At 46.8% G+C, this 13,698-nt stretch overlaps 1 protein-coding gene across 1 annotated transcript; it reads left to right on the top strand.

The window, feature by feature from the left end:
* Window positions 1-172: 172 nt before the first annotated feature.
* C4H11orf91 (chromosome 4 C11orf91 homolog) lies at window positions 173-2,705 on the top strand. The gene is made up of 2 exons (XM_028877845.2): window positions 173-893; window positions 2,080-2,705. The coding sequence occupies exons 1-2, from the start codon at window positions 392-394 to the stop codon at window positions 2,163-2,165; spliced, it is 588 nt and encodes a 195-aa protein (XP_028733678.1). The 5' UTR covers window positions 173-391; the 3' UTR covers window positions 2,166-2,705.
* The last annotated feature ends 10,993 nt before the right edge of the window (window positions 2,706-13,698 follow it).

Below are 13,698 nucleotides of genomic sequence, written 5' to 3' on the forward strand. Positions count from 1 at the left end.
CCATCTCCGTGCGCAGGATTAGTATGTGACAGCTTCGGAAATCGAATTGAAGGGCGCTGGGAGGAACCTAGGGCCGAGACGGAAGTGCGCCAGGGCTATTTTGGAGCCAGTAGGGCGGGGCAGCAGCTGGAGCCAAAAAAAAAAAAATAACAAAAAAAAAAAAAAAAAAAAAAAAACAAGCAAGGAAGGTCAGAGGCGGCTTTAGGCCCAGCCGGCTCGCGGGGCGGGGCCTCTGCTCTCCAGGCCCCGCCTTCCCGGGCGGGGCGAGAGCGAAGGGCGGGGCCGCGCTCCGTCGGGGCGGGGCCTGTGGAATCTCGGAATTCCGAGACACGGGGCCCCGGCGCGCGTCTCCCGGCGCGGGATTCCTCTCACGCAGACTCCCATTCAAAAGATGCCGAAGGGGCGGCGCGGCAGCCAGAACCCCAAGATGAGCCAGCGGCCGGCCCCGCCCCTCTACTTCCCGTCGCTCTACGACCGGGGCATCTCGTCCTCTCCGCTGAGCGATTTTAACATCTGGAAGAAGCTCTTCGTGCCGCTCAAGGCGGGCGGGGCGCCGGCGGGCGGGGTGGCGGCGGCGGTAGCGGGGGTCCGACCCCTGCCTCTGGCAGCCCCCGCCACGGTGCCGCCGCCGCCGCCTGGCCTGGGTCCCCCCAGCGAGCGCCCGTGCCCTCCGCCTTGGCCGTCCGGCCTGGCCTCTATACCTTACGAGCCTCTGCGCTTCTTCTACTCGCCGCCGCCAGGGCCCGAGATGGCAGCTGCAGCCCTGGTCCCCGGCTCCACGACCCCCTGGCTCGCCTCCGCCTCCCACCCCGAGGAGCTGTGCGAGCTAGAGATCCGGATTAAGGAGCTGGAGCTGCTCACCATCACTGGAGACGGCTTCGACTCCCAGCGCTGTGCGTGACTGCCAACTGAGCCCACCCCTAGCTGTCCTGATTGTCCGCTCTAGGCGTCCATCAGGCACCAACCAGAATGTGACCCCAGACTGTCCACAGCCCGAGGAGTCCCACTCCCCAAATCTGTCCTCCAGAGGTCCAGACCCCCGCGTGCTGAATTTCAACCGACCCCTGCTTCACCACACACTTGAGCCAATCAAGACCTTTAGTTTTAAACTTTACTCCTCAGGGGTTCGTCCTTGAGGAGGAAATGTGGACTCTGGATAGACACCCGAAGCACTTCCTCCCTACACTTCACCTCCTACACAGTAATACCACACTTCCGTAGTCTGGAGCTCCATTCACCACAGGCTGCCTATCTCTGGAGACTAACCTTCACTAGTCAGTCTTAGAGGGCGTCTGTGGGTGGGAGGAGATGGTTGGAATTGCCCATACCTTGAAAGCCCTCAGTTCATTCACTCTGCCTTTCCATGGGCCCATGCCTTAAGACCCTCCAACAGGAAATCTCAGACTCTGACATTTGATCTTAGGTCTGAGGTTTTAGGGATCTACACCAGAGCAAAGCAAGTGTATTGATGTAAGCGGGAGTCCTCCGGTATATGAACTGATTCCTCTCTATTGGACAGTAAGGCAGTTAGAGCCAGCTGTATTTCCAGAAGGACCGATTGCTCTGGAATTAGTAGTCATAGGCTGTCCTTTCTCATCATCTGCTCTGAGGTTTGAATTTGACTACTGGAGGGGGGCAGATGGCACTGGAAAGACCATGTCACCTGTTCTCTGCAACAGGTTAAACTGCTCCCCTCTGCCACACAGGGAGGTGAAGTATGAAAAAAAAAAACTATATTTAGGTATGCATGGCCATGGGAATGGTCTCCAATCCATCTGATACTCTGTAGGATACACCTTTTCATAGACAAAGTCCCTAGAATTTCCAGACATAGGCGTTAGCTATGTTTGAGCTGTTAGGAGATTTTAGGGTCGTGCACAGTTACTTCTCAGAAGCTTGCTCTGAAGTTCTAAGATTCCTCCTCAGAGCGGAGGTGGTGCACACCTGGAATCCCAATACTTAGGAGGCTGAGGCAGAGGGATCAAGAGTTCCAGAACAGCTTGGAGCTACATAGGAAGACCCTGAACAACAAAGCAAAACCTTCCCAGCCACAGCTGAATCTGTTTTGCTCTCCTGCAGATAAGTTCCTGAAGGCGCTGAAAGATGAAAAATTACAAGGACTGAAGACGACCAGGCAACCCGGAAAGTCGGCCTCCGTCTCCTGAGGAGCTGCCCCAGAGCCGGGCAGCCACCTCCTTAGATGTTAGTGCTTAGATAATGTGTCCTTTTGTTGTCATTTCAAAGATGGTTATTTTCTGTTCTGTAGTTACTACTGTTGTTGTTGCTCCCAGCACGTACCTTCACATACAGTTGCCCGCTTGCATGGTAAATCTCATGGCCTCTCTCCTCTCTGCTGATGCTGGGGGTCCTCACTCATGGGATGTAGAGCATGGTAAATCTCATGGCCTCTCTCCTCTGCTGATGCTGGGGGTCCTCCTCACTCATGGGATGTAGAGCATGGTAAATCTCATGGCCTCTCTCTTCTCTGCTGATGCTGGGGGTCCTCCCTCATGGGCTGTAGAGCATGGTAAATCTCATGGCCTCTCTCCTCTGCTGATGCTGGGGGTCCTCCCTCATGGGATGGACCTGCTATCCAGAATCTCTTGTGGCTTAAGGAGCGGACCCAATACTGCCACTGCCAGGCACACCAGGCTGGCCCATATGTAGGAGAGACTCAAAGCACAGGCAATAAATACTGGTCCCGATGTTGACTCTCACCCAGAAAGATCATTTGAGGAATAGAACTAAAATTAGAATTTTAGTTGCCCTCCATCTCAACATCTTTCATTTTTAGAAGTATTTTTTGAACCACAAAACTCTGGTAATCTTATGAAAGACATGGTCCTTCTAAGAAGTTCACATACAATATTCAAGAAGTATTTATCAAGTGCTTAGTATACCCTTAGACCCCCACCTAGGTTCTTGGAATTGGGGATGGGGAAAGATAAATGAGTGAAGTACAAGATGGCATCACAGAAAATAACATACCAAACAAGGAAAAGGAGAATACAGTAAGGAGGACAGGAGGGGTTTCAAACAGGGTCTCTTTGAAGACAAGGCATATTTTGTTACCGTTTTGTGATTGAGACAATGTACCCCAGGATAACCTTGAACTCCAAAATCTTCCTGCACCTGCTTCCCAAGTACTGGGATTACAGGTGTATGCTACCAATGTTGGGAAGTGATTGAAGGTTGTAGCCCTAGGGGAGAATGTTCCAGGCAGAGGGGCCAATGCAAAGGCTTACAGTGGGAGCATGCTAGCTTTTTTTTTTTTTTTTTTTTTTTTTTGGTTTTTCAAGACAAGGTTTCTCTGTGTAGCTTTGCTCCTTTCCTGGATCTCGCTCTGTAGACCAGGCTGGCCTCGAATTCACAGAGATCCATCTGTCTCTGCCTCCCAAGTGCTGGGATTAAAGGCGTGCGCCACCACCGCCCGAGCATGCTAGCTTTAATGAGTCCTTACAAATAAGTGAGACGGCAGAGCAGAAGGAGTGAGGGGAGAGGGGGAGGGATGAATGCAGAGGAACTCATTCATAGTTCAGTAAGAACTCATTCTTGTAGCCATGACCAGGTCACAAGGTCCTTGCGAGATGGGGTTTCCAGCTAAGGTGTAACGGGGTCTGACATGTGGGGCTACAGGTTCTCCCTGCGGCGACACTGTGAACAGACCGCAGGGGTACAATCAGTGAAGCCCAGGAGAGGCCTTAGCCAGCAGTAACCCAGCTGAAGAGAGTGCTGACAGCAGCCTGTGTTTAGAGGCCATTGGAGTCCCTGGGCTGAGCTACAACCGCAGGTGGGCAGGTTCTGGGGGAGAGGAGCCATTCAGTCTGAGATGTGTGAAAGGGAGGGTAGTAGAGCTGTGGGGTACATGAGTTCTGGACAAGGTCTTTGCTGAAGGACACATTAGGGAGTCACTGATGTGGAGATGTAAGACCCGTGAGACCGCCACAGAAGTGTATGCAGGAAAATTAGAACAAATTTCAGAGCCTCCCTGACCCAACCGTCTGAAGCCCAAAATGTTCCGAGATCTAAAACTTTGACCACCAACTCAACTAAGTTTCATGTCATGAAACTCGTTCCATGCCCCAAAGTATTGAAAATATTGCCTAGAATTACTTCCAGGCTATGTGGATAAGCTATAAACAAGCCATGAATGAATTCCATAGTTAAGCTAGGGCCCCATCCCTGAGTTATCTAAGTATGTATACATTGCACACTTTCAAAATCAGAAGAGGAAGGTCTCAAACAAATCCACGACACTCCTGGTTCCAAGCATTTTGGCTCTGGAGAGCTCTGAGCCTGGAAGTACTTCTTTGGAGGAGAAGATGCAGAGCCTTGAAAGAATAGAAAGCCCGGGTCAGTTGTGTGCAATGACGGGGCATCAAGGAGGTGATGGCCTGCCTTGATAGACAGTGCTGCATGGGGCTGGCAGGGTGGCTCAGTGGGTAAGCGTACTTGCCACCATCCTGACAGCCTGATTTTGATCCCTATGACCCTCTGATGGAAGGAAAACCAACTCCTGAAAATTGTCACCTGGCTTTCACACATATGGTGTGGCACATGTGCACCCACACAAAGATACACACATAAATACTTTATAGTTGTTGATTATTACTATTATTATTATTATTTTATTATTTTGTTTTTTTTCAAGACAGGGTTTCTCTGTGTAGTTTTGGTGCCTGTCCTGGATCTTGCTCTGTAGACCTGGCTGGCTTTGAACCTACAGAGATCTGCCTAGCTCTGCCTCCCGAATGCTGAGATTAAAGGCATGCACCACCACCACTCAGCTAGTTTTTTTAATTTTTAAAAGTTAAATATTTTTTTAAATTAAGAAGGATAGGGGGCTGGAAAATGGCTCCGAGATTAAGAGCACTGGCTGCTCTTCCAGAGGTCCTGAGTTCAATTCCCAGCAGCTACATAGTGGCTCACAACCATCTGCAGTGAGATCCTATGCCCTCTTCTGGGCTGCAGGTGTACATGCAGGCAGAACACTGTATACATAATCAATCAATCAATCAATCAATCAATCTTTAAAAAAATATATAGTGCTGACATGGCAATAAGGTAAGCCAAAGAGTCTACTCTTAGATTTAGTAGCACACAATTTGTACTAGTGATATCTTTAAGAGCAATTTTGGTTGAGCAGTAGGATCAAGGTCTGAATGATGTAATTTTAAGAGAGGAAGAGAGGCTGGATTGGAGCTGATGGGCGCTGGCCATTCCTTGGGTTTGACTGTAAAGGATACCAGCTAGACCTGAAGCTGGCAGAGCAGCAAGTGCTAAGAGAAGACATCAGGTTGAAACACTCGCTGCCTGTTTGTGTTCTGAGGAGGGTAATCCAACAGCATGTGATGGAAGTGGAGAGGGTGGAGACTGTTCAAGCGGCATGCTTGAATCTGCAAGAAAGATGGCATTTTCATTGGCTCCTCAAACAGATTACCACAGACTCATTATGAGAGAGTGGTTTTTCACAGGGAGCCCAAAGATCAAGCACCGGCAGGTTGGTTTCTGCTTTCAAAGCTGCATTTTGAATGTTGCAACATTTGTAGGGGAGGGACATTGTGTCTTCCCTCGTGGCAAAAAAGCCTAACCGGAAGAGGAACTCACTGCTGAAAGCTGGTTTTATTAATTTGATGAAAGAAGGGTGGGCCCGTGACCCAAACACCTCTGTAAGGCCCTGCCTTCCGCCATATACCGTTACACTGAAGGTTAAACTTCCAAGATGAATTTTGGAGGGAACAGAGGTATTCACACGGCAGCACAGGGTGTCTAGCATTCAGTAGAGAGACCGACTTGAAGGGAAGCACAGAAGACATCTCAATAGGGGCTCACCTCTGTGTGGAGGTACAGACGCTCGAAGTGAGTAAATGGGGTGATGGGAACCCTAGAGGTGGCCTACACATACACACAGATTTGTTCAGCAACCCCCAGCTTGAGGATACAAATCTACAAGCCTGCCAGACCTGGCTGGAAACCCTGGAGTTGAGGGCCAGGCACGACTGGCCCGCTGCAGCACTCGAACCCGGTGTTGAGGGGAATAAATTCCTAACGCAGGCAGTCATTCCCAAAGCTGGAATGTGAGCACAGGGTCAGGTGAAAGTCCTTGGTTTTCCGTCTCAGCAATTCATCCAGATGACAAAACACTGTGCAGGCCACATGGATGGAAGGTGAAGCGCCGTGCAGTGATGATGAACTTTGTTCTACTACTAAGGCCCTCCCACCCTGGCCGTGACTCTGGAGCCTTCTTCCCATGCTTGGAAGATGACAGACCTGAGTCCAGGCAGCCTAGGTGCTACTAGAGAAGTTCTTGTTGTCCTTGAGAACTTAGAGCTTCCAGGGCAGTGACTGCTGGGGCCTGAACAACCTTAATGAGAACAAATGAGAATCAGCCAGGACAAGCCAGTGCAAAGCTCAGATGGAGACAGAGGTGTCCCAGGGGGCCTGTGACCCATTATCTCCCCAGAGTCCAGAAAGCCCCTCACAAGGCTGTACTCAGATAAGTGCAAAGTGCTCAGGTGTTGCAGCTGACATTGATTTGATTTGATTTATGACATTTAGCCCCCCCCCCCACACACACATTGTGAGATAGGTCAGTCTCTCATCTTGTTTTCTAAACAAGAGGCCAATGCTCTGGGACCAGGTCACTTTTCTACAGGCACAGGACAGGGCCTGCAGAGCTGACTTGGAACTCAGGGCTGCCGAGGCTGCCTGCCATGTATGCTTCTGCCTCCGTGAGCAGGCTCCAGGGGAGCAGGGGGAGCAGGGTGGCATGGTCACAACTACTCACCCATGGAAGGTGAAGGCAAGAGGATGACAGCATGTTTAAGGCCGCCCTGCTCCATGGAATTCCAGCCCCCACCCCTGCCCCCAGGACTACATAGTAAGACACCGTCTCAAAAGCAACAAAAAGTACCAGCCAAAGCAGGGCCGGGAAGATGATGACTCGGTGGGTAAGAATGCTTCCTGTGTATGCATGAGGACCTGAGTCTGGATCCCAAGCAGCCACATAAGAAGCTGGCAACAGCCACAAGTGCCTGCAACCCCAGTGCTGGGGATAAGGTGGGAACAGGGGTGTTGGGGCTTGTTGGCCAGCCAGGCTAGCTCCGGGTTCAGCAAGAGGCCCTGTCTCAAAGTAATGAGGCAGAGTCATAGTGCAGGACACCTGATATCTTTCTCTAGACTCTCTGTACATATCAGTGCACTGGGCATACACCACACACACACACACACACACACACACACACACACACACACACATACACACATTATACAGACACAATATACACACACAGATATACACACACATAATACATACATTATACAGACACAGATACATACAAATACACACATTATACAGACACAGATACACACACACACACACACACACACACACACACACACACAAGTACCTATTCCCCCACAAAACCCAACAAAACACCCTCAAGACAAACTAGGAGCTACAGAAATGTGTGACACAATGTAAGGACAGCTGACATGACTTCTGAGGAATTCTGACCTCCTCCCATGTGTTCTCCTTGGGCCTTGGACTCACAGGTGACACAGCAGGCCATGGAGGATGCTAAGCTGGACACTTGCTTCGTCCTGATGCCTCAGTGCCTACACTGCAGCAGCCGATGCACTCACACTGGAAGTAACCTTCCTCTCTGGATCCCCTGATAGCCTGGACCTGCTCTCCCCAGACAGCTGCTGCAGACAGACAGACAGACAGACTTCATTTACACCCACCAGCACAGCCCCATTTCCTGCAGGTTGGAAAAGACATACAGGTTCACACCTCAAATTTGATTTGTCTGTGCCTCGAGCAGTTGTGGAAAGTTGGAGGCATTTAGTGGATAACCGGGAACCAAAGTCATTGAGGAAGGATGGCCCATTGTGTCATCCCATGGCACAGGTCCTTCCAACTCAGAAGGCCAAAGAAGAATCCACAACACAGGAAGGTCACATAATCAGTGTAGAGTTCCAGACAGGGTGCATGATCTTTTGCATACATGGTGACTATAGCCAAAATCAGACACACCATGAACTTTAAAGCGATATAACCAGAGCCTTCTGTATCTACTACTGGCACTTTCTAGGCATCGCACATTGTTTTAAACTTTTTACATGGCTCATTGAACTTTATCTTCAGAATGATCTTGTAAGGTAGAGAGATGGTTTTATAGGTTCACCCAAAGGTGAGACACTCAGAAGTAAATCAACATCACTACAGGGCTGCTGCTAGTAGACAATTTAGACTGTGGGGCTGGCTCCAGAGCCCACGTTTTGACCACACAGACCCTTGTGGACATCGTGGTCAGGGGTTGTGGTGAGTACAGATGGATGTCAGCAGGAAACAGGGCTGCACTTAAGTTGGTTAATGCTGCAAGACACAGAAACACACAAAGTAGTGCTGTGGGATGTTCTGTATGTCCTGTGGGAGCCCTTCTTGGGTTCTTTGTGGCGATACCCAGCAGGTCCGCATAGAGGATGATTAGGACCATGGGCCTGAGTGCAGGTGTCTGAGATGGTCTGCACTTGGCTGTGCTGGGGGATGGTCTGTATGTCAAGTTGCTCTGATTGGTCAATAAATAAAACCTGATTGGTCGTGGCTAGGCAGGATGTATAGGCGGGACTAACAGAGAGGAGATATAAAAGAACAGGAAGGCAAGAGACACTGCAGCCGCCGCCATGACCAGCAGCATGTGAAGATGCCGGTAAGCCACCAGCCACGTGGCAAGGTATAGATTTATGGAAATGGACTAATTTAAGCTATAAGCACAGTTAGCAAGAAGCCTGCCACGGCCATACAGTTTGTAAGCAATATAAGTCTCTGTGTTTACTTGGTTGGGTCTGAGCGGCTGTGGGACTGGCGGGTGATAAAGATTTGTCCTGACTGTGGGCAAGGCAGGAAAACTCTAGCAACAAAGTAGGATTTCAGCTGATTATGACAAAGCTAATACCTGGAAGAAGCCAAGGGCCTTCCAGAGGTCAAGCTGAGGCTCAAGGAGCCTTGGTGATATTTGATTATCAGCCGTTTCCTGCTGTGAGTTTCTTGTGTGCTATTGTAGTTTTTCCATCATTTATTGGGCACCATTTCCCCTCTACTAAAAGAATGTTTAGATAACCTGTGCTCTGACAGCTATGCTCAGCCAGAACCCTAGTCAAGCCTCCCTGCAATTATCATCATTGGCAGCATCCGGCCAGGTCCATCCCCAGAGGGAGGAAAGCACCTTATCAGAGATAGCTCTGCACTCTCTAAGAACAGACTTCAGCGTCCAGACTACCTGTTTGTGAAGGCCTGGCAGATGTGCCAATTAAGCTTAACTTCCTCCTTTCCCAAATCTTACCTCAAGTACCAGATCTCCCTTTAACTATCACCAGAGGCATCTAGCTATGCACAGGTTGCCTAGCGACTGAACACACTTTCCCCCACCCTGCAGAAAAAACGGCAGATAGCTTGGACAGATAGGAGCCACAGGAATAAAGAAGACAGTTGTATTTTCTTCCATTGACCTAGCAACTTAAAGATTCTTAACATTTTCTACCAATCACATTTAAGACTATAGTGGAGCATAGAAGATCCCTCTTCTTAGATATTACCCAAAATTTAGCCTTTAGTTAATTCATTTCCCCATTAGTCACTTCCCTTTTGGGTAGCAAATGATAATTAACAATTCTTGCCCCTCTCTGTGATTCTTATCACTCCTCCGTTTGACCCTGGAAGCCTGGTGGTCACTACCTGAGGAAAATTCTTACCTGCCTTTATGACCCTGTAGAATTCAAGCCGGGTGACCTTGCTCAACCAGGAGCTTGCTATTGCTTGGGTTTATAACTGGATCCCTGGGAGATGTAGGAAGAATGTGGAGAATAGACAGAGAACGGAGAGGGATAAGAAGAGTATGTGTGGATGAGATGGAAGATGAGGAAGGGTCAGATGGGGGAACTACTAGATGGGTAAGAACAAGATGAAAAGGACCTAGATGAGGCAGAATTAAGACGAGAGAATTAAGATAGAACTTAGAGGGAACAATAGATAAGTGTAGAGAGAAATCAGTCAAGAAAGGAGCTAGACACGAGAACAGAACTGAAGCTGTGTATATAGGATATTATGCCAGAGGAATTAAAGCAAGTGGACTATAGAGCTCTGTGTGCTGAGATTCTATTTCCTGAAAATAGTCCTCACTGTTAGTAGTTCTCTCTCCTGAGCCCCTGGGATGTGTAATATTAAGGCTGGTCCCTCTAATATTATACAAGAGGTTTGTATGTACATGTATGTGCGTGCATGTCTTTATGTGTGCATGCACAGATGCACATGCCAGAGGTCAAGCTCAGGTGTCAGTTCTCGGGTGCCATGTACTATAAGTATTTTTATTTTTTTTTTTATTTTTTTTTTTTTTTTTTTTTTTTTTTTTTTTGGTTTTTTTGAGACGTTTCTTTGTGTAGCTTTGCGCTTTCTGGAACTCACTTGTAGCCAGCTGCCTCGACTCACAAAGATCCGCTGCCTTGCTCCGAGTGCTGGATTAAGGCGTGCGCACCGCGTTATTTTATTTTATTAAAAAATTTTTAATGTGTATGGGTATTCTGCCTGCATGTATGTGTTTACCCTGGAACTGAAGTTACAAACAAACAATTGTGAGCTGCCATGTGGGGGCTGGGAATCGAACCTAGGTCCTCTGAAGAGCAGCCGGTGCTCTTTACCGCCAAGTCATCTTTCCAATCCCTTTCCCTTTTTTTGACAGGATCTCTCATTGGCCTGGGGCTCTGGGTTAGGTAGGAGGGCTGCCAGCCAGCTCCAGTGTCGGGGGTTGCAGAGGCAGGCAGCAAAGCTGCCTTTTCAATCAAGGGTTCTGGGGATTGGACTCAGCTCTCCACGTTTGTGCGGCAAATGCTTTACTTTTTTTTTTTTTTTTTGGAGCTGAGGACCGAACCCAGGTCCTTGCACTTTCTTAGGTAAGCGCTTTACCACTGAGCTAAATCCCCAACCCCTATAGCTTAAAATTTAATTTTAAAATATTTAAGTAGGTAGAGTCTTTGAATATTCTTAAAATCTATATTTGTTGCCCTGCGGTAGTGGCGCATGCCTTTAATCTCAGCACTGGGGAGGCAGAGCCAGGCGGATCTCTGTGAGTTCGAGGCCAGCCTGATCCTCAGAGTGAGATCCAGGACAGGCACTAAAACTACATGGAGAAGCTCTGTCTCGAAAAAACTAAAACCAACCAACCAACCAAATAAATAAATAAATAAGTAAAAACTGTATTTGTTCATACATAGTTTCTTTGGAAATTTTTATTAATTAAAAATTGTTATCATGTCTGCTTTTATTCTTACATTCTACTTCCATGTAAAACCTGAGACATTGTGTTTGTCAACACTAAGCACTTGGAAATACTGACAGTGTACTGATCTCTTCATTGTCATATTCCAGACAATAGTCTTCAAACTCACTTTTTCTATAAAGTGCTTTAAGCTTTATTTGAGACTAACTGGCTTATTGTGTTAAAGAAACAGAACAAAGAATTGCCTGGATCAAAGATGAAACATAAATTCACTTGACACTTAGGAGCACTCTCCACACCACAGGTCTCCACTGGTCTCATTACAACTACATTAACCCAATGTAATGTCTATGCATCATCGAGTACTCACAAATTCAGTTTTCTCTGATTTATCGACTGAAGTTCTCATTGAATAATCATCTTTTCATTACATGTATGAATAAGTTGCAGGATGATATTTAACTAGTGTTTTTAAATAGTGTCCTTATAATTGTGTTTTTGTTGGCTTAGGGCTAATCTTTTCTCAGAAATGATAAATAGCCTGGGACTCTGAGGATATGTTTAATTAAGCCTGCAGGCATTGTCTATTGACTTCTCCCACAGAAACAGAGAATTTATCTCTTCTCTTGTCCCGTGATCCTGGCTCCTTTCTTAGCTGTATGAATAATCATTTTAGTCAATATAAAAAAGACTATTTTATAAGTTAATATTAAGATTTCACAAAAATAAATTCAACATCACTCCAAAGTTGAAATATGACCCTTAAACTTTCCTTGATTTGTGTTCTATAGAATCATGGTGTTTCTCCACACATTTTCTAAATAAAATTTGGGGAAATGTTGGAGTCAACACTGAAAGTAACTTGTATTACTTTTGTTCCAGCATCAGCTGGCCAGAGGACTCTTATTCGAAAAAAATGCATTTGGTTTTATTTGTTGTCAGGAGGGCTTTCATATATATATTTCACAGGGTTCTTTTTTTTTTTGGATAGAAATGGCATTTTACTGCTGTGAGTTAATTGCATCTGCAGAACATGTTCACAAAGAGAGGGGAGCTAAGGATGTGTGCAGTTAACCCTGAGTAAGGAACATAAAGACAAAAATCTGAGGAGGGATGATGAAAACTGATTAGCAACATGGTACACTTGCACAAAGCTATATAAAAACTATCAGATGGTTAAACTCTAGCTGAAGGAAACCAGCCAATATCATGAAAGTACTATCCAAAGAATTTAGTTAACATGAGACTATATTAGGTCTTGTAATGCATGCATATGACACAGATGTTTGGGACTATTTGAGTATGTATTTTGTAGAAATTCTCAGATTCTGCCCATATGGACTGATTTGTGCTTGATGTATTCCAAGGCCATTTTTGTCTCTTTGATACTGAATAGTTTTTCATGAATACTTATTATCAAAATAAAGACCACAGCTGTGTTTTCTTTCTTTCCTTGACTTTTGACTATTTTCTTCAGTTATTGAAAAGCTGCAAAGTGACATACAGTGAGTCAGTGGGCACAGCAGATGAGCCACTGTGCTGACCTTTAACACAAGAGCTGAGCAACCAGAAAACCGGTTTTCATTCTGCACACAAAGAAAACTGGCCCTGTGACATCATCAAACATTGGCAGACGTTTCCTTTAATGGAGATTAAAGATGAAATTCTAGGTAAACTCTTTCTGAATGTCAAAAACATGAGAAGGGCAATGGCATCATGAGTAAAGAGGAGGGAAGCCCATATCTGTTAGTCATCTTAGTTTTGGTAATCCAATGTGGACAAGTCAGCAGGAATTCAGATAACCAAGTCACAACACAGTTTTCTTGTTTTTTCCTTTATTCTTCCCTCATGTATCTCATCCTGACTGCGGTTTCCGCTCCCTCCCCTCTTCCAGTTTCTCCCCTACCTTCCTTCTCTTCCATATCCAGCCTTCCTTCCTTTCCCTTCAGAAAAAAGCAGGCCTCCCAGGGATAAAACCAAACATGGCATAACAAGTTACAATAAGACTAGGCACACACCATCATATCAAGGCAACCCAGTAGGAGGAAACCGGTCCCCAAAGCAGGCAAAAGAGTCAGAGCCAGCCTCTGCTTTCAGTTAGGAGTCCCACAAGAACACCACCAAGCTATACAACCATAACGTGTATGTAAAAGACATAGGTCAGACCCATACAGGCTCCATGATTGCCACTTCAATTTCTGTGAGCCCCTGTGAGTCTTCCTTAGTTGATTCTGTGGGCGGATTTCTTGTGGTGTCCTTGACCCCTGTGGCTCCTACAATCCTTCCTCCTCTTCCACAGGATACCCCAAGCTCCACCTAGTGCCTGGCTGTGGGTCTTTGCTTCTGCTCCTACTCTTATAAAATTATGAAAGGAAAACGTGAGAGTAAACATCTGGAAAAATTCAGACACACAAAAATATCT

Source organism: Peromyscus leucopus, chromosome 4 (assembly GCF_004664715.2).
Source record: "Peromyscus leucopus breed LL Stock chromosome 4, UCI_PerLeu_2.1, whole genome shotgun sequence".
Lineage (NCBI taxonomy): Eukaryota > Metazoa > Chordata > Mammalia > Rodentia > Cricetidae > Peromyscus > Peromyscus leucopus.

What these genes read in the sequence shown, in the direction of transcription:
- C4H11orf91 (XM_028877845.2), top strand. Translation starts at nt 392, where the DNA reads ATGCCGAAGGGGCGGCGCGGCAGCCAGAACCCCAAGATGAGCCAGCGG. An exon ending in CGGCTTCGACTCCCAGCGCT is followed by an intron (nt 894 to 2,079) that starts GTGCGTGACTGC and finishes GCTCTCCTGCAG; the next exon opens with ATAAGTTCCTGAAGGCGCTG.